General features: G+C 40.0%; 2 protein-coding genes across 2 annotated transcripts in view; both read left to right on the top strand.

The window, feature by feature from the left end:
- LOC146674660 (titin-like) overlaps positions 1-27,185 on the top strand; it is a 414,653-nt gene that overhangs the window by 107,337 nt on the left and 280,131 nt on the right. The gene's annotated exons all lie outside the window — the stretch shown is intronic.
- The window catches only part of LOC146674667 (uncharacterized), a 39,957-nt gene that overhangs the window by 958 nt on the left and 11,814 nt on the right, over positions 1-27,185 (top strand). The window contains exons 2-5 of the mRNA XM_085385245.1: positions 2,570-2,605; positions 2,813-3,079; positions 3,569-3,832; positions 4,402-4,404. Of these exons, the coding sequence (XP_085241371.1) occupies positions 2,570-2,605; positions 2,813-3,079; positions 3,569-3,832; positions 4,402-4,404 (570 nt within the window). The remainder of the gene's footprint in view (positions 1-2,569; positions 2,606-2,812; positions 3,080-3,568; positions 3,833-4,401; positions 4,405-27,185) is intronic.

Below are 27,185 nucleotides of genomic sequence, written 5' to 3'. Positions count from 1 at the left end.
TACAAAGCAGCAACAGTGTACTTGATAATTATATCTATGATAGGAAGGAAAAGGTCATTATATTCTTTACTGTAAACCATGTTTCTTCATATAAATATCCACAGCGGTTTGACCCTGTCTGAATTCAGTATTTTAAAAAGTAGGGCTGCCACATACATTAACAGCGTCATTGTGTTTGTGATTTAAGTTGTCATCGATGTTTGTGAGGGTAGTTATGCTCAGTAAAGTTAGCAATAAAGTTTCTAAAAAATATAAAAAAGCATAACAAGGAACAAATAAAACAAAATGTCTGTTTCTGTAAGACCTCAGTCAAGTTTTAAGACATTAATTTTTAAACTTATTTTAATCTAGCAGTGTGTTCAAATTAATTTTCAGGTGTAAAAACACCTCTAATTAGTTCCAGCAGTGTATGAATGCAGGTAGAGAGGAGTTTAGTTTAACTATTTATATTTTTATATGTTGATATTTATTGTCTTTTATTCATACATTTGTGTGCTTGGAGGTTTGTAAATATAAAAACAAATTATAAATAGTTTTAAAAAAAATTGTAAATAATGTATCTTTACATGTGAGAAGACAAATGTTTGATACTAGTGATGGTTTATGACAAACAGTATTTAACATGTCAAATAAAATAAATGTTCTTCACAATTAAACAAGTATTGGACTTGTGATCTCTTCATTTCATCTTTAGCCGCTCAGTCAGCTCACATACAGTGGCTTGCGGCCCCCTTGAACTTTTCCACATTTTGTCACATCACAGCCATAAACATGAATCAATTTTATTGGAATTGCACGTGAAAGACCAATACAAACACGTGAGAAGTGGAACCAAAATCATACATGATTCCAAACATTTTTTACAAATAAATAACTGAAAAGTGGGGTGTGCGTAATTATTCAGCCCCCTGAGTCAATACTTTGTAGAACCACCTTTTGCTGCAATTCCAGCTGCCAGTCTTTTAGGGTATGTCCCTGCCAGCTTTGCACATCTAGAGAATGAAATCCTTGCCCATTCTTCTTTGCAAAACAGCTCCAGCTCAGTCAGATTAGATGGACAGCGTTTGTGAACAGCAGTTTTCAGATCTTGCCACAGATTCTCGATTGGATTTAGATCTGGACTTTGACTGGGCCATTCTAACACATGGATATGTTTTGTTTTAAACCATTCCATTGTTGCCCTGGCTTTATGTTTAGGGTCGTTGTGCTGCTGGAAGGTGAACCTCCGCCCCAGTCTCAAGTCTTTTGCAGACTCCAAGAGGTTTTCTTCCAGGATTGCCCTGTATTTGGCTCCATCCACCTTCCATCAACTCTGACCAGCTTCCCTGTCCCTGCTGAAGAGAAGCACCCCCAGAGCATGATGCTGCCACCACCATATTTGACAGAGGGGATGGTGTGTTCAGAGTGATGCGCAGTGTTAGTTTTCCGCCACACGTAGCGTTTTGCATTTTGGCCAAAAGTTTCATTTAGGTCTCATCTGACCAGAGCACCTTCTTCCACATGTTTGCTGTGTCCCCCACGTGACTTGTGGCAAACTGCAAATGGGACTTCTTATGGTTTTCTGTTAACAATGGCTTTCTTCTTGCCACTCTTCCATAAAGGCCAACTTTGTGCAGTGCATGACTAATAGTTGGACAGATTCCCCCACCTGAGCTGTAGATTTCTGCAGCTCGTCCAGAGTCACCATGGGCCTCTTGGCTGCATTTCTGATCAGCGCTCTCCTTGCTCGGCCTGTGAGTTTAGGTGGACGGCCTTGTCTTGGTAGGTTTACGGTTGTGCCATACTCCTTCCATTTCTGAATTTCTTGAACAGTTTTCCATGGGATGTTCAAGGCTTGGGAAATATTTTTGTAGCCTAAGCCTGCTTTAAATTTCTCAATGACTTTATCCCTGACCTGTCTGGTGTTTTCTTTGGACTTCATGGTGTTGTTGCTCCCAATATTCTGTTAGAGAACCTCTGAGGCCGTCACAGAGCAGCTGTATTTGTACTGACATTAGATTACACACAGGTGCACTCTATTTAGTCATTAGCACTCATCAGGCAATGTCTATGGGCAACTGACTGCACTCAGACCAAAGGGGGCTGAATAATTACACACACCCCACTTTGCAGTTATTTATTTGTAACAAATGTTTGGAATCATGTATGATTTTGTTCCACTTCTCACATGTACACCACTTTGTGTTGGTCTTTCACGTGGCACTCCAATAAAATTGATTCATGTTTGTGGCTGTAATGTGACAAAATGTGGGAAAGTTCAAGGGGGCTGAATACTTTTGCAAGCCATGAATGAGTGGAGCTGGTTTAGTTTATCTAAGAAAGGTTTATTTCTGAATCAGTGCCGGTGTGTTAGCAGCAGAAAACACGAGGGACAGAACTGAACTTTAACAAAAAGTAAGTTGTTTATTCAGGCTGATGAGAAACGCAAAAAGCAAAAGTTAAAGGTAAAATTAAACTATAACCAGAACTGGGGAAAGGTAAAGCCAGACATGGACGAACTATAACTGTAACTGTAAACATGAACATGTCTTTAGTTTGATAAATCCTGAAGTTTCTGTCTTTATCGTAGTGCTCTGTACTCTCCTCGGCACTGGACACGCTCAAGGTGACTGAAAAGTTTTGACTTTACTTCTTTCTTTTCATTTATTTAGTAAGGTTTCATCTCAAAATACTGAATCTTAATTACAGTTCACCTATGTTTTATATGTAATTATTATTCAATATATGAACAGTGTATGAACATACTGTCACAGATTGTGTCGTGCATAAAAGTGTTTCAGGCTGTTAACTTTGTGGTTGTGTTGGATTCTAGCTGCTCTGCTAACTATTGAACCCAACTGGTCCAGTTTTTTCTTCGGTGAGTTTGTTACCTTCAAATGTGACATGAATGAAGGAGAAGACACTGACTGGGAATACAAAACCAACAAGGATGGTCGAGAAGTTGTCCCCTACAGCACACACAAAGAGTACACATTAGAAATTAAATATTCAAGTCACGGTGGAGAATATCAGTGCTGTGGTCGCAGGAGGGGATCATCTTATACAAAGATCAGTAATACTGTCTCTGTAACTATGTTAGGTAAGTCCTCAATGACTAATAATGTGATGATTCCTCTTGAAATACAGATGTAAATTCTCAATACATTAATGTCAGCACTACAATACTCACACTCTGTCATTTATTATTACTGTATGTGTGTATTTTATTGTATAAATAAAATAACTGGATGAAATAAATTTTAAATAAGGAGAAGAAGAAACGTCAAAAGCTTAAAAAAAATTAAGGTGATGATGTTTCTGTTATCTAAACCTGAAACTAGGCAGATCCCTCTGAACCCATCATTGTGTTTCCTTCAACAGTGAACTGCATTAGTTTACATCCAGTGTGACTTCTTCAGGCCTGAGATTGGACAAACATTTATACTGTGTTTATTTAGAGATCTACAACCTGAATTACTGCAGCTCTGTCACCATGTTGAGACAGAAAAATGGCAAACATTTGAAATGTTTTAAACTACCTTTATAATGGATGAAGTGTACATTTTCTTCTCTTTTTTCATAACAGCAGATAAACCCAGGGCCACACTGACAGCAGGAACAAAAATCATACCAGTAGGGGGCAGTGTGACACTGACCTGCTCTGTGCAGAGCTCTGATGGATGGATATTTGAGTGGTTCAGACGAACCCAAAGAACCTATGAAGGTAAAATCAGAGATCAACAAAACAGAGATATCAGAGTATCTCAAGGAGGAATCTACAGCTGCATAGGAACAAGAGGAAACCCAGTTTACTACACTGATATAAGTGATGATGTCACCATTGAGAAAACCTGTGAGTTCAGTAATTTAGTTTGAAATATACATTCACTCATGATTATCAAACATACAATGTGAAGTTTTCTGTGTTGATTTCATGTTTCTGTTTGTATCTCAACTGTTAATATGTGTAAACAGTTTCCAATAAAGTTGTTGTAAAACAACAACCCAACTGGCCTCAGATATTCAGAGGTGAGACGATCACTCTGACATGTGAGGTGCAGGAAGGAGGTGAAACCACTGAGTGGGAGTATGAATGGAGAGGACCCAGCACACCCACACAGTGGACACACAATAATGATGTGACATTCAGAGTTTGAGTCCAGCAGTGGAGACTACATGTGTAAGAGTCGACGCAGAGATGACTCATATTCTTCAACAGAGTGGAGTGAAGCCTTCACATTGTCAGTATCAAGTAAGTCATGTTTGTTGTGTGATCTCCATTTGACAAATGTCATCATGGTCAGCACAGGATGGATTCAATGGTCTACAAAGCATGTTACATTGTTAGTCAGACAAAGAGCTGCAGCTGATAGTAGCCTCATTGTAGACAGTTTGTCACCACTTTGTGTCATGAACCTTCAGCTGGTATAGAGATGCCAATGCTGACCTGCTGCTCCATCACCTGAGGACAATGATGACATAATAATTTCAAAGAAATAGCAGCAAATCTACAATTTCTATAAGAAAGAATAAGTCACTCTGGTCTGTCATGTCATAAAGCACTGCCATTTGTTAAAATATAACATACACATGACCTGGTTTAATACAAAAAGCAATGATGACCAATCACTTTAGTGAAAGTATTCAGTGTTGGAGGAGAGTTGGGTGCTGAGAGAGGTCAGACCCGAATGCAGACACTGAAAACCGACTTGAACTGAGAGTGAACCTTTATTACGGCAGAGCAGAATACAAACAAAAGCAAAAGGTGAAAGAGACTAAACAAGCAAAAGCTAAACTGGGAAAACGTTAAAAAACCAAAATAAGAAATTAAAGATCTGAGACGTGGGAATTGGAACATCAAAACCTGAGAAATGCAGTTTGTGATAAACAGGAGAAACGCAGCCGAATCGACAGGGAACAAAGGGAAACACACAGTACATACAGTGGGTAACGAGGGAATACATAACAGGGAGGCACAGCTGAACCTAATCTGATGAGAGAAGACAGGGAGGAAAAATACAGAATAGACTGACGCAGCACATGGGACTGTCGAAGCAAAACAGGAATACATGAACATAGAAACCAGGAGCACTAGACGTAACACAAGGAACACAAGAGAGGCACAGTGACAAAACGAAAGGGCTAGAATAATAACTGAAGTACCAAAGAATAACAAAGGGAACTAGAAATACAAAAGGCAAAACCATGAAAAACCACTAAATAACAGAGTCACCATGTCAGGTTAAGGCTGTGTGCAGGTAGGAGTGGAAGTAGAAGGACCCAAAGTGCAGACACTCGGAGGCAGAAAGTGGCTCAAAACTCAGCTTTTATTGCTGGATGGCAAAAAGTAACAGAAATCTGAAATCGAAAAATCCAAATAAACTTACATGACCAGGCAAACGGAACACACAGCATAAATGAGAGTAGATCACGACACAGACACAAAGAAACACGGGGCTTAAATACACAGAGGGAGCAATCAGGGATTGGGTAACAGGAGGGAAACACAGCTGGGGCAAATCTAGCCTAACGAGACAAGGGGAAGCAAAACCAGACACATTAACATCAGACATGGACTTTCAAAGTAAAACAGGAAACATAACACAGACTCACAGGCAGGCACTATAACAAAGGGAACAAAGACGTGGGACCAGGGCAGACACAGACACTGACTGGATGTGGGGATACAGCAGACAGGGGAGACAGTAACTATGGAACACAGACAGAAAACCAGAACACTAAAACTCTAACCAAACCCCACCAAGAGAACCTAAACTAAGAATGATCCTAAACCCATAAAGCAAAGCTAGAATATAATGAAACTAGAAAGCGAAAATTTCTGAAGAAATTTTAAGTGTGCCTATGCCGCCGCTAATCAGTATAGTTTGCCATTCAAACGGCTACAGAGAGCAAAACTCAGCAGAGCAGCCATTCTCCACCATGAACTATGGTAAAACCAAACACCGCTCGCGCCTCACAGATGACAGCTTACGGTTTTGTGTAAAGATGAGGTGACTTCGTACAGCCCCAATTTGTAGACGCTGTGCGCAGAGGTTCATAAGCAGACCCGACAATGTTTGCATGAACACACTTTGAAGCATTACGTTATGGACCACTTTTCACACATAGTTGCTGTACCCACACAGCCGGCTGTAGCTTTTCATCTCATAGCCCAACACATACACACAAAAAAAAAAAAAAAGCAGAGAGAGCACAGACTTTACACCTGAGAGGCGTGATTGCAGATGCCGCTGAGGTGGGTCCACCTCCCCTGCAGCGGCACTGCAGACCACGCCCTGCCACACACATCAAACACGTAAAATAAATATTTATGCACTTTTCATTCACTTTTTGTTTTTTGTTATTTTTACACAGTGTTCTGAATGATTAACAATGGTCTACAGCCAATCTTGTGTATTATTATACAAACTTTGGTTGTAAGATTCAGATAACTATTTAATAAAAGCTAAATATTTTATATGAGAGTAAGAAAGAAAAGTATATCTTTGTCTCATACTCTCATCAGACAATACATGAACCTCTCAATAAACAAAATATTTGCTCGGCTTAAATGACAAACCGCTATTTTACACAGTGGAACACTTATTTTTAAACAAAACCAATGCAGTTCGCCACTGACAGTGCTTACCTTTGCACATCACAGTAAACACTGAACCAAGATGGCGCCCACGCGAACGAGAAATCTGAACTACGGTGTCCTGCAGAGGACAAATGGTCAAAATTGCTAAAATTTACAACATATATGCAGCTCAACAGCGACACCTTGTGACTTATTCCAGTCACTACCTTACATATACATAACGTCTTACCTGACATTCAGTTCACCGGACACTCATACTGAATCACCAGCCCATATAAATGAAAAATAACACGACAGCGTGAGCGGGCCTGGGTGTCAGCCAGCCCAGCCTGGGTGTCAGCCAGCCCGACCTGGGTGGCAGCCAAGCCGCGCTAGCCAGCTAGCCGGCTAGCTGCCATGCGGCGGTGAAACGTGAGCGTGAGCCGGCCTGGGTATCAGTCAGCCCGGCCTAGGTGTCAGCCAAGCCGCCCTAGCCAGCTAGCTGCCATGCGGCGCTAGCAGTAACATCGTGAGAGATATGGGACTTCTTGATAAAATATGGGACTTCTTGATAAAACGAGCAGATATTTGAAGTTTACACCCCTACATTCTCGCCTGAAAATAGGGGAGGCTGTCATAAAGTTCAACATCAGTAACTTAGCGCGCACAGCTGTATAGAAACTCCGTCGTGCTAGCTAGCACGCAGTACAGTTATTGTAACTGTCAGCACAACGAAAATAAACTACACCTAAACTCGGTTTATATCTGACCCAAATAGAGTGCAGTTAATAACGTCTTACCTGAAATTCAGTTCATCAGCCGCCTGCTTCTCCTGCATTGGGTTTCCCTTATCCACGATTGAGCTCCGCGTTAGCCACCACCGGTCGATCGGTGTTTCTTTCCCCGCATACGAGGGGAAGAGACATATACCGGTGGCTAACGCGGAGCTAGCTAGCCACCGGTATATGAACAACTCAGTTATTTTTTTCCACATCGACCAGCATCATCGGCCCATATAAACGAAAAATAAGTCCAGCTAAGACAAAGACTGTTTGCGGAGCGATCGGGGGTGAAAGGAGTTAGAGACGCCTCACTGAAAGCCAAGCCTGGGTGCTTTTGAGCGAAGCGGCGCTAGCTAGCCGAGCTAGCTAGCCGGCCGAACTAGCTAGCCGGCTAGCAGCAACATCGTGAGAAATCTGTTGCTAATATGGGATGTTTTGACAAAACGAGCAGATATTTGACGTTTACACACCTACATTCTCACCTGAAAATATCTTAAAAGTTTACTTTGTGACCTAGAAACACAAATAAGAGGAATATATTAAACCAAGTGGCAGCCGCCATTGTTTGACTGGTAGAGGCGTGCTTTGAATTGTGGGATATGCAGTTTTCCACCAAGCGTACACCATTGCCGTTACCGTAACTATTCAATGCTTCGTGCAACCTTAAGAATTCCAATGGTTCCTGAAAGCACCAACGCTGTGCGCGCCGTTCGTATTGTTGTCATTATGGTAATCCAAATACGGGGACATACCACTAGAGTGAGCCAACACACCACAAATTAAGTGAGTGAGCAAACACACCACAAAGTAAGTAAAGTTTCACTTTCGTTCGTTCCCATTCATTTGAATGGGCAAAAACTTGCATTAAAATATTCATATTTAAAAAACTATAGAAGTAATAAACACCAAAAGTCATAGCAACTCATTCCAGCTCCAGCCGCACACAATGATATATCATATGTGAACCTTGTCTCAAAACTGTGGGGCGAGTTAAGGTCCAAAATTTCAGGCGGAAAAAGAATAATAATAACTAGAAAGCGAAAATTTCTGAAGAAATTTTAAGTGTGCCTATGCCGCCGCTAATCAGTATAGTTTGCCATTCAAACGGCTACAGAGAGCAAAACTCACCGGAGCAGCCATTCTCCACCATGAACTATGGTAAAACCAAACACCGCTCGCGCCTCACAGATGACAGCTTACAGTTTTGTGTAAAGATGAGGTGACTTCGTACAGCCCCAATTTGTAGACGCTGTGCGCAGAGGTTCATAAGCAGACCCGACAATGTTTGCATGAACACACTTTGAAGCATTACGTTATGGACCACTTTTCACACATAGTTGCTGTACCCACACAGCCGGCTGTAGCTTTTCATCTCATAGCCCGACACATACACAAAAAAAAAAAAAAAAAAAAAAGCAGAGAGAGCACAGACTTTACACCTGAGAGGCGTGATTGCAGATGCCGCTGAGGTGGGTCCACCTCCCCTGCAGCGGCACTGCAGACCACGCCCTGCCACACACATCAAACACGTAAAATAAATATTTATGCACTTTTCATTCACTTTTTGTTTTTTGTTATTTTTACACAGTGTTCTGAATGATTAACAATGGTCTACAGCCAATCTTGTGTATTATTATACAAACTTTGGTTGTAAGATTCAGATAACTATTTAATAAAAGCTAAATATTTTATATGAGAGTAAGAAAGAAAAGTATATCTTTGTCTCATACTCTCATCAGACAATACATGAACCTCTCAATAAACAAAATATTTGCTCGGCTTAAATGACAAACCGCTATTTTACACAGTGGAACACTTATTTTTAAACAAAACCAATGCAGTTCGCCACTGACAGTGCTTACCTTTGCACATCACAGTAAACACTGAACCAAGATGGCGCCCACGCGAACGAGAAATCTGAACTACGGTGTCCTGCAGAGGACAAATGGTCAAAATTTCTAAAATTTACAACATATATGCAGCTCAACAGCGACACCTTGTGACTTATTCCAGTCACTACCTTACATATACATAACGTCTTACCTGACATTCAGTTCACCGGACACTCATACTCATACTGAATCACCAGCCCATATAAATGAAAAATAAGTCCAGCAGCCAACCAAGAGTCATCACGAAAGACTAGGGGTGACACGACAGCGTGAGCGGGCCTGGGTGTCAGCCAGCCCAGCCTGGGTGTCAGCCAGCCCAGCCTGGGTGTCAGCCAGCCCAGCCTGGGTGGCAGCCAAGCCGCGCTAGCCAGCTAGCCGCCATGCGGCGGTGAAACGAGAGCGTGAGCCGGCCTGGGTATCAGTCAGCCCGGCCTAGGTGTCAGCCAAGCCGCCCTAGCCAGCTAGCTGCCATGCGGCGCTAGCAGTAACATCGTGAGAGATATGGGACTTCTTGATAAAATATGGGACTTCTTGATAAAACGAGCAGATATTTGAAGTTTACACCCCTACATTCTCGCCTGAAAATAGGGGAGGCTGTCATAAAGTTCAAAATCAGTAACTTAGCGCGCACAGCTGTATAGAAACTCCGTCGTGCTAGCTAGCACGCAGTACAGTTATTGTAACTGTCAGCACAACGAAAATAAACTACACCTAAACTCGGTTTATATCTGACCCAAATAGAGTGCAGTTAATAACGTCTTACCTGAAATTCAGTTCACCAGCCGCCTGCTTCTCCTGCATTGGGTTTCCCTTATCCACGATTGAGCTCCGCGTTAGCCACCACCGGTCGATCGGTGTTTCTTTCCCCGCATACGAGGGGAAGAGACATATACCGGTGGCTAACGCGGAGCTAGCTAGCCACCGGTATATGAACAACTCAGTTATTTTTTCCACATCGACCAGCATCATCGGCCCATATAAACGAAAAATAAGTCCAGCTAAGACAAAGACTGTTTGCGGAGCGATCGGGGGTGAAAGGAGTTAGAGACGCCTCACTGAAAGCCAAGCCTGGGTGCTTTTGAGCGAAGCGGCGCTAGCTAGCCGAGCTAGCTAGCCGGCTAGCCGGCCGGCCAAACTAGCTAGCCGGCTAGCAGCAACATCGTGAGAAATCTGTTGCTAATATGGGATGTTTTGACAAAACGAGCAGATATTTGACGTTTACACACCTACATTCTCACCTGAAAACCGGTTGATCGGCGGCCGCCTCACATGTTTCTTTCCCCACATATGAGGGGAAAGAGACACATACCGGTGGCTAGCTAGCTCCGCGTTAGCCACCACCAAACAACTCAGTTAGTTTTTCCTCATCGACCAGCATCATCGGCCCATATAAACGAAAAATAAGTCCAGTGTGAAACAGTCGCTTGGCGAGCATTCGGGTGGTTTAGCGAGTGTCAGCCTCTTAAGTTTAAGACAAGCCCGGCTGCTTTTTAAGCGACGCGGCGCTAGCTACCCAGCTAGCGTCTAGTGATGGGTCGTTCGCGAACGAAATGGCTCTTAGAGCCGACTCTTTGACGTGAACGACACGAGCCGGCTCCTTATCGCGAGCCGTCACGTGGGTTTTTTTTTTTTTTCTCTTTCTCTCAGCCTCTCTCTCGCACTTTTTTTCCGCTTCACTCTGCACGCGAGCCTTGTGCTTTACGCTGGGCAGAGGGGGGAGGGGCGGTAGTTACACTCAGTAGCACAGGAACAGAGCCAGAGAGAGAGAAAGAGAGGCAGGGACAACAACATTAGAAAGGTATAGTAATCATCCACAACTATTTTCGGTTGCAGATGATAAAGGATTGAGAAAGTTTATTCATGCAGGTCCATATGACAGAGAATATGCATGTTCTTTTAGTTTTCATATTATAATTTATATTTAATTGTGTTGTGGTTTGCAGTGTTTTGTGTTCTTTTCACTTTAAATTTGTGAAAGGAAAAAGCTGAAAATTTAAATAGTTAAAACTTGAAATGTGAATAGTTGATTTTTGTATTATATGATTTATTTATTACATTTTATGTGGAGTGAATAAATAAAAGTATATTTACGGTGGCCCCTAGAGACAAAGCACATACAAACTTCAAATCACGTACGAACTCTGAAGCATGTACAAACTCCAAAACACGTACAAACTCCAAAACACGTAAAAACTCCAAAAACACGTAAAAACACGTACAAACTCCGAAGCACGTAAAAACTCAGAAGCATATAAAAACTCAGAAGCACATAAAAACTCAAAACACGTACAAAAGACAACAGAAGTGCTCCAGGATGCTGGGCGCAGTGTTGAGCCTTTGTTATCTTGTGGCTACACAAGCCAGCAAGTACCAACGACCGGATTTGGTGTGTGGTAATAACAGGTAAATGAACTTTTTTTAAAATTATTTGAATATATATATGAGTGCCTGTGTATAAATATACAAACAATACACGCATGCTTTCAATTGTGTAATTTAAGTGATCTAGTAGCTCTGCTTTGGAAGTTCAGTTCATGCTAGAAATGTGTTTTGGAGTTTGTACGTGTTTTGTCTCTAGGGGCCACCGCATATATTTATATATAAACATATATAAATAAAACCACTTGTTTTTACGTTAGTAATTCCTTTTGTGCATAATTTTATATTATTGTTAATAATAAATTAATTAAAGCAACAAAACAACCTGAAGAGCCGGTTCGGAGCCGAAAGAGCCGGCTCTTTTTAGTGAGCCGAACCGAAAGAGCCGGATCTCTAAAAAGAGCCGGAAATCCCATCACTACTAGCGTCAGTACACAGGAACTACTTCCGGTAGTTATACAAAATAAAAGCGTCCACAGGGACACAGTGGCCGCCTCGCATTACTCCCGACATACCACTAGAGTGAGCCAGCACACCACAAATGAAGTTTTCTTGTTCTCCATTCATTTCAATGGGAAAAAACTTGCATTAAAATATTCATATTTAAAAAACTATAGAAGTAATAAACACCAAAAGTCATAGCAACTCATTCCAGCTCCAGCCGCACACAATGATATATCATATGTGAACCTTGTCTCAAAACTGTGGGGCGAGTTAAGGTCCAAAATTTCAGGCGGAAAAAGAATAATAATAATAACTAGAAAAATTTGCATTTCCTGCGAAAATGCAGTGTGGATGCTTAAAGCTGAAGCTGTATGCAAAAAGTAGCTGAAAAAGCTGAAAAGTTGCAGAAATTGTAAAAACTTTGCAGAAGCAAAAGAACTTTGCTAAAATGGAATAACTTAGCAAAACTGCAATATCTTAGAGGAAACATAATACTTGGCAGAAATACAATAGCATAGCAGAATTTAGCAGAAATATTGTAACTTACCAGAAACATGATAACTTCTCAAAAATACAAGAATTTAGGAGAAATAGTATAAGATAACAGAAAGAATATATTTAGCCAAAAATACTTAAACATTACAGAAACACTATGATTTAGAAAAATAGTACAACAGAGCAGAAATATTGTGATTTACCAGAGACACTGTGATGAACTATGAATATTGTAATTTTAAATTAAGACTATGTTTTAGCACAAATATTATAATTTGGCAGAAATACTATAATTTAGCAGAAATACTATATTAAGCACAAATCCTATAAAAAGCAGAAATGGTATGATTAAGCATAAATACTACATTTAGTAGAAATACTTTGTTTTAGCACAAATCCCATAAAAAGCAGAAATACTGTACTATGATTTAGTAGAAAGACTATAATTAATCAGAAATACTAAATTTAGCAGAAATACTATATTAAGCACAAATCCTATGAAAAGCAGAAATAGTATGATTAAGCATAAATACTACATTTAGCAGAAATACTATATTAAGCACAAATCTTATAAAAAGCAGAAATACTATATTAAGCACAAATCCTATAAAAGCAGAAATAGTATATTAGGCACAAATCTTATAAAATAGCAGAAATAGTGTGATTTAGCACAATAGTAATAAGTTAAACAGAAAAATTGGAAAAGCAAAATGGACGGCTGAAAAAATGCTGAACATGCTGAGGTTCCCTCAAATATACTTGTTAAATGACAAAAATCAGCAAAAAAATTTATGACTGCCACACAATTACAAATATGTACACATGAGGAAACACACATGCACAGAGAGACACACACACAAGATCCAATTCAGTCAACCAGTCTAAATATATTGAATTTGAATCTTACAATGGGATCATCCCATTAAAAGGCTTTCTCTCTCTCTCTCTCTCTGTCACACACACACACACACACACACACACACACACACACACACACACACACACACACACACAGGGAGAGAGAAGTAAGTTTCTAGGTCAGCCTGGGAGCTGGTGAATTTGAATCCACCAATCAGAGAGGCTGTGCACTTTTCCCCACCAAAACAGGTGCATCTGTTTACACACGCAGCAGCACAGAGAGACACAGGATTTTTGCAGTCTATTTCTCATAGTGACGACTCCCCTCAAACAAATGACCGTAATTTCCTAACCGTAGGGGCTAGAACGGTCATTCTTACACCGTTTTGTTCAGAAGAGATGGGGGAATCTTCAAGTGTTGACAATTTAATATTAAAATATGAATTTTTAGAGATATATGACATGGATGACTTGTTGACTTAGAAGCCGCAAATTTGAATGCCTGAGACCACATATGTGATTGGCTGGCTGGGAAGCCGTGCAGGCCCTGATTTGTGGATTTGAATTCCTCAGCCCTCAGATATGATTGGCTGGCTTAGAAGCCACGAAGGCCCCAATATGCAAATTTGAATGCCTCAGGACACTTATTTGATTGGCTGGGAAACTGTGCAGGCCCTGATTTGAAAATTTGAATGTCTCAGTCCTCACAGAGGATTGGCTGCCTGGGGACCTGGCAGAAATATATAGAAATACTATTATTAAGCATAAATACTACATTTAGTAGAAATACTATGTTTTAGCACAAATATTATAAAAAGAAGAAAAACTATAATTTAGCAGAAATACTATATTAAGCACAAATCCTATAAAAAGCAGAAATACTATAATTTAGAACAAATAGTATAAAAAGCAGAAATACTATAATTTAGCAGAAATACTATGTTAGGCACAAATCCTATAAAAAGCAGAAATACTATAATTTAGCAGAAATACTATATTAGGCATAAATCCTATGAAAAGCAGAAATAGTATGATTTAGCAGAAATACTGTATTTAGCACAAGTACCGAAAAGTACCAGAAATACTATGATTTAGCAGAATAGTAATAACTTATTGAAACACAAATGCACAGAGGGACACACAAACACAGGCTCTAATCCAGTCAACCAGTCTAACTATGTTCAATTTAAATCCTACAATGACATGCTGCCAAATAAGGGCAGGGTCCTCTCTCTCCCACTAAACACACACACACACACACACACACACACACACACACACACACACACACACAGGGAGAGAGGACTAAGTTTCTAGGTCAGCCTGGGAGCTGCTGAATTTGAATCCACCAATCAGAGAGGCTGTTTACGTTTTCCCGCCAAAACAGGTGCATCTTTTTACACACGCAGCACAGAGACATAGACCTGCTTCTTTCAGTTTATTTCACATAGTGAGGATTCCCCTCAAACAAATGACCATAATTTCCTAACCATAGGGGCTAGAGCGGTCATTCTTACACCGTTTTGTTCAGAAGAGATGGGGGAATCTTCAAGTGTTGACAATTTATCATTAAAATATGAATTTTTAGAGATATATGACATGGATGACTTGTTGACTTAGAAGCCACGAATTCCCCAATATGCAAATTTGAATACCTGGAGCCCACATACATGATTGGCTGGCTGGGAAGCTGTGCAGGCCCTGATTTGTGGATTTGAATTCCTCAGCCCTCAGATATGATTGGCTGGCTTAGAAGCCATGAAGGCCCCAATATGCAAATTTGAATGCCTCAGGACACATATATGATTGGCTGGGAAACCGTGCAGGCCCTGATTTGAAAATTTGAATGTCTAAGTCCTCACAGAGGATTGGCTGCCTGGGGACCTGGCAGAAATATATAGAAATACTATGATTAAGCATAAATACTACATTTAGTAGAAATACTATGTTTTAGCACAAATACTATAAAAAGCAGAAATACTATAATTTAGCAGAAATACTATATTAAGCACAAATCCTATAAAAAGCAGAAATAGGATGATTAAGCATAAACACTACATTTAGTAGAAATATTATGTTTGAGCAAAAATCCTATAAAAAGCAGAAATACTATATTAGGCACAAATCCCATAAAAAGCAGAAATACTATATTAAGCACAAATTCTATAAAAAGCAGAAATACTATAATTTAGCAGAAATACTATATTAAGCACAAATCCTATAAAAAGCAGAAATACTATATTAAGCACAAATTCTATAAAAAGCAGAAATACTATATTAAGCACAAATCCTATTAAAAGCAGAAATACTATATTAAGCACAAATCTTATGAAATAGCAGAAATAGTATGATTTAGCACAATAGTAATAAGTTAAACAGAAAAATTGGAAAAGCAAAATGGACAGCTGAAAAAATGCTGAACATGCTGAGGGTCCCTCAAATATACTTGTTAAATGAAAAAATCAGCAAAAAAATGCACAGAGAGAGAGAAGTAAGTTTCTAGGTCAGCCTGGGAGCTGCTGAATTTGAATCCACCAATCAGAGAGCCTGTGTACTTTTTCCCGCCAAAACAGGTGCATCTTTTTACACACGCAGCAGAGAGAGGCACAGGATTATTGCAGCCTATTTCTCATAGTGACGACTCCCCTCAAACAAATGACCATAATTTCCAAACCGTAGGGGCTAGAGCGGTCATTCTTACACCGTTTTGTTCAGAAGAGATGGGGGAATCTTCCAGTGTTTACAATTTATCATTAAAATATGAATTATTAAAGATATTTGACTTCTAATGCACCATAACTGAGTAGAGCGAAGCAAAAACTGCCTTGACTTGCCCTCAAACAACGCTTTGTGACTTGAAATCTATTTGGAGTATCGATATCATTCTTTCACCGTAAGAGACAGCAGGCTTTGGTGAACAATCATGGAAATTTTCAGGTCTCTGTGGAAATCCAACAAAAAGTTATGACGAGAGAAAAAAGTGGTTCATTTCCACAGTTTGAAATCTGAAGAAATCTGAGCGAAGGACGAATTTCCTACCCTCAAACAAGTCCAACTCATTTCAGAACGGTAATAGGTGAGAAAGAAATTCTTGAATTGTGAGCGTCAGGGGTGTCTGAAGATATTCGGGGACAAGCCTCATGTCTTAACTTTGCTTCGTTAAGGAGATATGACGATTCGAATATGCCTCTCATTACAGAAATCCAGCGGTGATTTTGAACAAGCTCTCCATTCACTTTATATGGAGAGTTTTCTGACATTGTGTTGGTCTGAGGAGATTTGCGAAAATTCTATAAATCCCACAACAATGATAGTGACATTTCCTGAAAGCCAGCAAAAATACCTACGTTTTGATGTATAATTTGTGGAAGTTGAGTGAAAATTGAGCAAGTAGCAAACAGTTGTTCGGACATGAAGAGAAGACTGCAAAACCTTCAGTGACACACTGGAAGCCAAGAGCATAGCAACCATAACAACGCATGTATTTTGTGAAAAATCACAATTTTGCAACTCAAAACTTTAAGAGGCATAAAAGTAAAACAGTAGAAGATTTGAAAAAGCTGAATCATACCTGAATAGCCCAATAATTTGTGAACATTTTAAAATTTGAATGGTTGTTCTAGGTGAAAATATGAGGAAGTAGTTAAGTTTCAAAAACAAGCAAATTTTAGCAGAATTGCAGAAGTTTCCCATTCATTTCAATGGGACAAATTAAAGGAAAAAAGCTTAATATTTTAAAAAGTATAATAGCAAAAAATACCAAAAGTCATAGCGCACATTAGCAGAAATAGCAGAATAGTTTAAAATTTGAACGGTGAAAATCGGCTGAAAATTGTGGAAGTAGTTAAGTGCCAAAAAGTGTACGGAAGCAACTAGAATAATAATAATAAAGAATAAAGAGAAACAGGAACTCAATAGTGTGGATGCTTAAAGCATCCACACAATAATAATAAATCCGAGCTAAATAAATCCGAGCTAAATAAATCCGAGCTAAAAGCTAAATATTTTATATGAGAGTAAGAAAGAAAAGTATATCTTTGTCTCATACTCTCATCAGACAATACATGAACCTCTCAATAAACAAAATATTTGCTCGGCTTAAATGACAAACCGCTATTTTACACAGTGGAACACTTATTTTTAAACAAAACCAATGCAGTTCGCCACTGACAGTGCTTACCTTTGCACATCACAGTAAACACTGAACCAAGATGGCGCCCACGCGAACGAGAAATCTGAACTACGGTGTCCTGCAGAGGACAAATGGTCAAAATTGCTAAAATTTACAACATATATGCAGCTCAACAGCGACACCTTGTGACTTATTCCAGTCACTACCTTACATATACATAACGTCTTACCTGACATTCAGTTCACCGGACACTCATACTGAATCACCAGCCCATATAAATGAAAAATAACACGACAGCGTGAGCGGGCCTGGGTGTCAGCCAGCCCAGCCTGGGTGTCAGCCAGCCCGACCTGGGTGGCAGCCAAGCCGCGCTAGCCAGCTAGCCGGCTAGCTGCCATGCGGCGGTGAAACGTGAGCGTGAGCCGGCCTGGGTATCAGTCAGCCCGGCCTAGGTGTCAGCCAAGCCGCCCTAGCCAGCTAGCTGCCATGCGGCGCTAGCAGTAACATCGTGAGAGATATGGGACTTCTTGATAAAATATGGGACTTCTTGATAAAACGAGCAGATATTTGAAGTTTACACCCCTACATTCTCGCCTGAAAATAGGGGAGGCTGTCATAAAGTTCAACATCAGTAACTTAGCGCGCACAGCTGTATAGAAACTCCGTCGTGCTAGCTAGCACGCAGTACAGTTATTGTAACTGTCAGCACAACGAAAATAAACTACACCTAAACTCGGTTTATATCTGACCCAAATAGAGTGCAGTTAATAACGTCTTACCTGAAATTCAGTTCATCAGCCGCCTGCTTCTCCTGCATTGGGTTTCCCTTATCCACGATTGAGCTCCGCGTTAGCCACCACCGGTCGATCGGTGTTTCTTTCCCCGCATACGAGGGGAAGAGACATATACCGGTGGCTAACGCGGAGCTAGCTAGCCACCGGTATATGAACAACTCAGTTATTTTTTTCCACATCGACCAGCATCATCGGCCCATATAAACGAAAAATAAGTCCAGCTAAGACAAAGACTGTTTGCGGAGCGATCGGGGGTGAAAGGAGTTAGAGACGCCTCACTGAAAGCCAAGCCTGGGTGCTTTTGAGCGAAGCGGCGCTAGCTAGCCGAGCTAGCTAGCCGGCCGAACTAGCTAGCCGGCTAGCAGCAACATCGTGAGAAATCTGTTGCTAATATGGGATGTTTTGACAAAACGAGCAGATATTTGACGTTTACACACCTACATTCTCACCTGAAAATATCTTAAAAGTTTACTTTGTGACCTAGAAACACAAATAAGAGGAATATATTAAACCAAGTGGCAGCCGCCATTGTTTGACTGGTAGAGGCGTGCTTTGAATTGTGGGATATGCAGTTTTCCACCAAGCGTACACCATTGCCGTTACCGTAACTATTCAATGCTTCGTGCAACCTTAAGAATTCCAATGGTTCCTGAAAGCACCAACGCTGTGCGCGCCGTTCGTATTGTTGTCATTATGGTAATCCAAATACGGGGACATACCACTAGAGTGAGCCAACACACCACAAATTAAGTGAGTGAGCAAACACACCACAAAGTAAGTAAAGTTTCACTTTCGTTCGTTCCCATTCATTTGAATGGGCAAAAACTTGCATTAAAATATTCATATTTAAAAAACTATAGAAGTAATAAACACCAAAAGTCATAGCAACTCATTCCAGCTCCAGCCGCACACAATGATATATCATATGTGAACCTTGTCTCAAAACTGTGGGGCGAGTTAAGGTCCAAAATTTCAGGCGGAAAAAGAATAATAATAACTAGAAAGCGAAAATTTCTGAAGAAATTTTAAGTGTGCCTATGCCGCCGCTAATCAGTATAGTTTGCCATTCAAACGGCTACAGAGAGCAAAACTCACCGGAGCAGCCATTCTCCACCATGAACTATGGTAAAACCAAACACCGCTCGCGCCTCACAGATGACAGCTTACAGTTTTGTGTAAAGATGAGGTGACTTCGTACAGCCCCAATTTGTAGACGCTGTGCGCAGAGGTTCATAAGCAGACCCGACAATGTTTGCATGAACACACTTTGAAGCATTACGTTATGGACCACTTTTCACACATAGTTGCTGTACCCACACAGCCGGCTGTAGCTTTTCATCTCATAGCCCGACACATACACAAAAAAAAAAAAAAAAAAAAAAGCAGAGAGAGCACAGACTTTACACCTGAGAGGCGTGATTGCAGATGCCGCTGAGGTGGGTCCACCTCCCCTGCAGCGGCACTGCAGACCACGCCCTGCCACACACATCAAACACGTAAAATAAATATTTATGCACTTTTCATTCACTTTTTGTTTTTTGTTATTTTTACACAGTGTTCTGAATGATTAACAATGGTCTACAGCCAATCTTGTGTATTATTATACAAACTTTGGTTGTAAGATTCAGATAACTATTTAATAAAAGCTAAATATTTTATATGAGAGTAAGAAAGAAAAGTATATCTTTGTCTCATACTCTCATCAGACAATACATGAACCTCTCAATAAACAAAATATTTGCTCGGCTTAAATGACAAACCGCTATTTTACACAGTGGAACACTTATTTTTAAACAAAACCAATGCAGTTCGCCACTGACAGTGCTTACCTTTGCACATCACAGTAAACACTGAACCAAGATGGCGCCCACGCGAACGAGAAATCTGAACTACGGTGTCCTGCAGAGGACAAATGGTCAAAATTTCTAAAATTTACAACATATATGCAGCTCAACAGCGACACCTTGTGACTTATTCCAGTCACTACCTTACATATACATAACGTCTTACCTGACATTCAGTTCACCGGACACTCATACTCATACTGAATCACCAGCCCATATAAATGAAAAATAAGTCCAGCAGCCAACCAAGAGTCATCACGAAAGACTAGGGGTGACACGACAGCGTGAGCGGGCCTGGGTGTCAGCCAGCCCAGCCTGGGTGTCAGCCAGCCCAGCCTGGGTGTCAGCCAGCCCAGCCTGGGTGGCAGCCAAGCCGCGCTAGCCAGCTAGCCGCCATGCGGCGGTGAAACGAGAGCGTGAGCCGGCCTGGGTATCAGTCAGCCCGGCCTAGGTGTCAGCCAAGCCGCCCTAGCCAGCTAGCTGCCATGCGGCGCTAGCAGTAACATCGTGAGAGATATGGGACTTCTTGATAAAATATGGGACTTCTTGATAAAACGAGCAGATATTTGAAGTTTACACCCCTACATTCTCGCCTGAAAATAGGGGAGGCTGTCATAAAGTTCAAAATCAGTAACTTAGCGCGCACAGCTGTATAGAAACTCCGTCGTGCTAGCTAGCACGCAGTACAGTTATTGTAACTGTCAGCACAACGAAAATAAACTACACCTAAACTCGGTTTATATCTGACCCAAATAGAGTGCAGTTAATAACGTCTTACCTGAAATTCAGTTCACCAGCCGCCTGCTTCTCCTGCATTGGGTTTCCCTTATCCACGATTGAGCTCCGCGTTAGCCACCACCGGTCGATCGGTGTTTCTTTCCCCGCATACGAGGGGAAGAGACATATACCGGTGGCTAACGCGGAGCTAGCTAGCCACCGGTATATGAACAACTCAGTTATTTTTTCCACATCGACCAGCATCATCGGCCCATATAAACGAAAAATAAGTCCAGCTAAGACAAAGACTGTTTGCGGAGCGATCGGGGGTGAAAGGAGTTAGAGACGCCTCACTGAAAGCCAAGCCTGGGTGCTTTTGAGCGAAGCGGCGCTAGCTAGCCGAGCTAGCTAGCCGGCTAGCCGGCCGGCCAAACTAGCTAGCCGGCTAGCAGCAACATCGTGAGAAATCTGTTGCTAATATGGGATGTTTTGACAAAACGAGCAGATATTTGACGTTTACACACCTACATTCTCACCTGAAAACCGGTTGATCGGCGGCCGCCTCACATGTTTCTTTCCCCACATATGAGGGGAAAGAGACACATACCGGTGGCTAGCTAGCTCCGCGTTAGCCACCACCAAACAACTCAGTTAGTTTTTCCTCATCGACCAGCATCATCGGCCCATATAAACGAAAAATAAGTCCAGTGTGAAACAGTCGCTTGGCGAGCATTCGGGTGGTTTAGCGAGTGTCAGCCTCTTAAGTTTAAGACAAGCCCGGCTGCTTTTTAAGCGACGCGGCGCTAGCTACCCAGCTAGCGTCTAGTGATGGGTCGTTCGCGAACGAAATGGCTCTTAGAGCCGACTCTTTGACGTGAACGACACGAGCCGGCTCCTTATCGCGAGCCGTCACGTGGGTTTTTTTTTTTTTTCTTTCTCTCAGCCTCTCTCTCGCACTTTTTTTCCGCTTCACTCTGCACGCGAGCCTTGTGCTTTACGCTGGGCAGAGGGGGGAGGGGCGGTAGTTACACTCAGTAGCACAGGAACAGAGCCAGAGAGAGAGAAAGAGAGGCAGGGACAACAACATTAGAAAGGTATAGTAATCATCCACAACTATTTTCGGTTGCAGATGATAAAGGATTGAGAAAGTTTATTCATGCAGGTCCATATGACAGAGAATATGCATGTTCTTTTAGTTTTCATATTATAATTTATATTTAATTGTGTTGTGGTTTGCAGTGTTTTGTGTTCTTTTCACTTTAAATTTGTGAAAGGAAAAAGCTGAAAATTTAAATAGTTAAAACTTGAAATGTGAATAGTTGATTTTTGTATTATATGATTTATTTATTACATTTTATGTGGAGTGAATAAATAAAAGTATATTTACGGTGGCCCCTAGAGACAAAGCACATACAAACTTCAAATCACGTACGAACTCTGAAGCATGTACAAACTCCAAAACACGTACAAACTCCAAAACACGTAAAAACTCCAAAAACACGTAAAAACACGTACAAACTCCGAAGCACGTAAAAACTCAGAAGCATATAAAAACTCAGAAGCACATAAAAACTCAAAACACGTACAAAAGACAACAGAAGTGCTCCAGGATGCTGGGCGCAGTGTTGAGCCTTTGTTATCTTGTGGCTACACAAGCCAGCAAGTACCAACGACCGGATTTGGTGTGTGGTAATAACAGGTAAATGAACTTTTTTTAAAATTATTTGAATATATATATGAGTGCCTGTGTATAAATATACAAACAATACACGCATGCTTTCAATTGTGTAATTTAAGTGATCTAGTAGCTCTGCTTTGGAAGTTCAGTTCATGCTAGAAATGTGTTTTGGAGTTTGTACGTGTTTTGTCTCTAGGGGCCACCGCATATATTTATATATAAACATATATAAATAAAACCACTTGTTTTTACGTTAGTAATTCCTTTTGTGCATAATTTTATATTATTGTTAATAATAAATTAATTAAAGCAACAAAACAACCTGAAGAGCCGGTTCGGAGCCGAAAGAGCCGGCTCTTTTTAGTGAGCCGAACCGAAAGAGCCGGATCTCTAAAAAGAGCCGGAAATCCCATCACTACTAGCGTCAGTACACAGGAACTACTTCCGGTAGTTATACAAAATAAAAGCGTCCACAGGGACACAGTGGCCGCCTCGCATTACTCCCGACATACCACTAGAGTGAGCCAGCACACCACAAATGAAGTTTTCTTGTTCTCCATTCATTTCAATGGGAAAAAACTTGCATTAAAATATTCATATTTAAAAAACTATAGAAGTAATAAACACCAAAAGTCATAGCAACTCATTCCAGCTCCAGCCGCACACAATGATATATCATATGTGAACCTTGTCTCAAAACTGTGGGGCGAGTTAAGGTCCAAAATTTCAGGCGGAAAAAGAATAATAATAATAACTAGAAAAATTTGCATTTCCTGCGAAAATGCAGTGTGGATGCTTAAAGCTGAAGCTGTATGCAAAAAGTAGCTGAAAAAGCTGAAAAGTTGCAGAAATTGTAAAAACTTTGCAGAAGCAAAAGAACTTTGCTAAAATGGAATAACTTAGCAAAACTGCAATATCTTAGAGGAAACATAATACTTGGCAGAAATACAATAGCATAGCAGAATTTAGCAGAAATATTGTAACTTACCAGAAACATGATAACTTCTCAAAAATACAAGAATTTAGGAGAAATAGTATAAGATAACAGAAAGAATATATTTAGCCAAAAATACTTAAACATTACAGAAACACTATGATTTAGAAAAATAGTACAACAGAGCAGAAATATTGTGATTTACCAGAGACACTGTGATGAACTATGAATATTGTAATTTTAAATTAAGACTATGTTTTAGCACAAATATTATAATTTGGCAGAAATACTATAATTTAGCAGAAATACTATATTAAGCACAAATCCTATAAAAAGCAGAAATGGTATGATTAAGCATAAATACTACATTTAGTAGAAATACTTTGTTTTAGCACAAATCCCATAAAAAGCAGAAATACTGTACTATGATTTAGTAGAAAGACTATAATTAATCAGAAATACTAAATTTAGCAGAAATACTATATTAAGCACAAATCCTATGAAAAGCAGAAATAGTATGATTAAGCATAAATACTACATTTAGCAGAAATACTATATTAAGCACAAATCTTATAAAAAGCAGAAATACTATATTAAGCACAAATCCTATAAAAGCAGAAATAGTATATTAGGCACAAATCTTATAAAATAGCAGAAATAGTGTGATTTAGCACAATAGTAATAAGTTAAACAGAAAAATTGGAAAAGCAAAATGGACGGCTGAAAAAATGCTGAACATGCTGAGGTTCCCTCAAATATACTTGTTAAATGACAAAAATCAGCAAAAAAATTTATGACTGCCACACAATTACAAATATGTACACATGAGGAAACACACATGCACAGAGAGACACACACACAAGATCCAATTCAGTCAACCAGTCTAAATATATTGAATTTGAATCTTACAATGGGATCATCCCATTAAAAGGCTTTCTCTCTCTCTCTCTCTCTGTCACACACACACACACACACACACACACACACACACACACACACACACACACACAGGGAGAGAGAAGTAAGTTTCTAGGTCAGCCTGGGAGCTGGTGAATTTGAATCCACCAATCAGAGAGGCTGTGCACTTTTCCCCACCAAAACAGGTGCATCTGTTTACACACGCAGCAGCACAGAGAGACACAGGATTTTTGCAGTCTATTTCTCATAGTGACGACTCCCCTCAAACAAATGACCGTAATTTCCTAACCGTAGGGGCTAGAACGGTCATTCTTACACCGTTTTGTTCAGAAGAGATGGGGGAATCTTCAAGTGTTGACAATTTAATATTAAAATATGAATTTTTAGAGATATATGACATGGATGACTTGTTGACTTAGAAGCCGCAAATTTGAATGCCTGAGACCACATATGTGATTGGCTGGCTGGGAAGCCGTGCAGGCCCTGATTTGTGGATTTGAATTCCTCAGCCCTCAGATATGATTGGCTGGCTTAGAAGCCACGAAGGCCCCAATATGCAAATTTGAATGCCTCAGGACACTTATTTGATTGGCTGGGAAACTGTGCAGGCCCTGATTTGAAAATTTGAATGTCTCAGTCCTCACAGAGGATTGGCTGCCTGGGGACCTGGCAGAAATATATAGAAATACTATTATTAAGCATAAATACTACATTTAGTAGAAATACTATGTTTTAGCACAAATATTATAAAAAGAAGAAAAACTATAATTTAGCAGAAATACTATATTAAGCACAAATCCTATAAAAAGCAGAAATACTATAATTTAGAACAAATAGTATAAAAAGCAGAAATACTATAATTTAGCAGAAATACTATGTTAGGCACAAATCCTATAAAAAGCAGAAATACTATAATTTAGCAGAAATACTATATTAGGCATAAATCCTATGAAAAGCAGAAATAGTATGATTTAGCAGAAATACTGTATTTAGCACAAGTACCGAAAAGTACCAGAAATACTATGATTTAGCAGAATAGTAATAACTTATTGAAACACAAATGCACAGAGGGACACACAAACACAGGCTCTAATCCAGTCAACCAGTCTAACTATGTTCAATTTAAATCCTACAATGACATGCTGCCAAATAAGGGCAGGGTCCTCTCTCTCCCACTAAACACACACACACACACACACACACACACACACACACACACACACACACACACACACACAGGGAGAGAGGACTAAGTTTCTAGGTCAGCCTGGGAGCTGCTGAATTTGAATCCACCAATCAGAGAGGCTGTTTACGTTTTCCCGCCAAAACAGGTGCATCTTTTTACACACGCAGCACAGAGACATAGACCTGCTTCTTTCAGTTTATTTCACATAGTGAGGATTCCCCTCAAACAAATGACCATAATTTCCTAACCATAGGGGCTAGAGCGGTCATTCTTACACCGTTTTGTTCAGAAGAGATGGGGGAATCTTCAAGTGTTGACAATTTATCATTAAAATATGAATTTTTAGAGATATATGACATGGATGACTTGTTGACTTAGAAGCCACGAATTCCCCAATATGCAAATTTGAATACCTGGAGCCCACATACATGATTGGCTGGCTGGGAAGCTGTGCAGGCCCTGATTTGTGGATTTGAATTCCTCAGCCCTCAGATATGATTGGCTGGCTTAGAAGCCATGAAGGCCCCAATATGCAAATTTGAATGCCTCAGGACACATATATGATTGGCTGGGAAACCGTGCAGGCCCTGATTTGAAAATTTGAATGTCTAAGTCCTCACAGAGGATTGGCTGCCTGGGGACCTGGCAGAAATATATAGAAATACTATGATTAAGCATAAATACTACATTTAGTAGAAATACTATGTTTTAGCACAAATACTATAAAAAGCAGAAATACTATAATTTAGCAGAAATACTATATTAAGCACAAATCCTATAAAAAGCAGAAATAGGATGATTAAGCATAAACACTACATTTAGTAGAAATATTATGTTTGAGCAAAAATCCTATAAAAAGCAGAAATACTATATTAGGCACAAATCCCATAAAAAGCAGAAATACTATATTAAGCACAAATTCTATAAAAAGCAGAAATACTATAATTTAGCAGAAATACTATATTAAGCACAAATCCTATAAAAAGCAGAAATACTATATTAAGCACAAATTCTATAAAAAGCAGAAATACTATATTAAGCACAAATCCTATTAAAAGCAGAAATACTATATTAAGCACAAATCTTATGAAATAGCAGAAATAGTATGATTTAGCACAATAGTAATAAGTTAAACAGAAAAATTGGAAAAGCAAAATGGACAGCTGAAAAAATGCTGAACATGCTGAGGGTCCCTCAAATATACTTGTTAAATGAAAAAATCAGCAAAAAAATGCACAGAGAGAGAGAAGTAAGTTTCTAGGTCAGCCTGGGAGCTGCTGAATTTGAATCCACCAATCAGAGAGCCTGTGTACTTTTTCCCGCCAAAACAGGTGCATCTTTTTACACACGCAGCAGAGAGAGGCACAGGATTATTGCAGCCTATTTCTCATAGTGACGACTCCCCTCAAACAAATGACCATAATTTCCAAACCGTAGGGGCTAGAGCGGTCATTCTTACACCGTTTTGTTCAGAAGAGATGGGGGAATCTTCCAGTGTTTACAATTTATCATTAAAATATGAATTATTAAAGATATTTGACTTCTAATGCACCATAACTGAGTAGAGCGAAGC

The sequence above is a fragment of the Rhamphochromis longiceps genome, linkage group LG3 (genome assembly GCF_057381845.1).
Source record: "Rhamphochromis longiceps isolate RC_006_pf linkage group LG3, R_longiceps_female_GT1.1, whole genome shotgun sequence".
Taxonomy (NCBI): domain Eukaryota; kingdom Metazoa; phylum Chordata; class Actinopteri; order Cichliformes; family Cichlidae; genus Rhamphochromis; species Rhamphochromis longiceps.
Note: the sequence above shows the minus strand (reverse complement) of the source record. Positions and strands in the feature narration are given on the sequence as shown.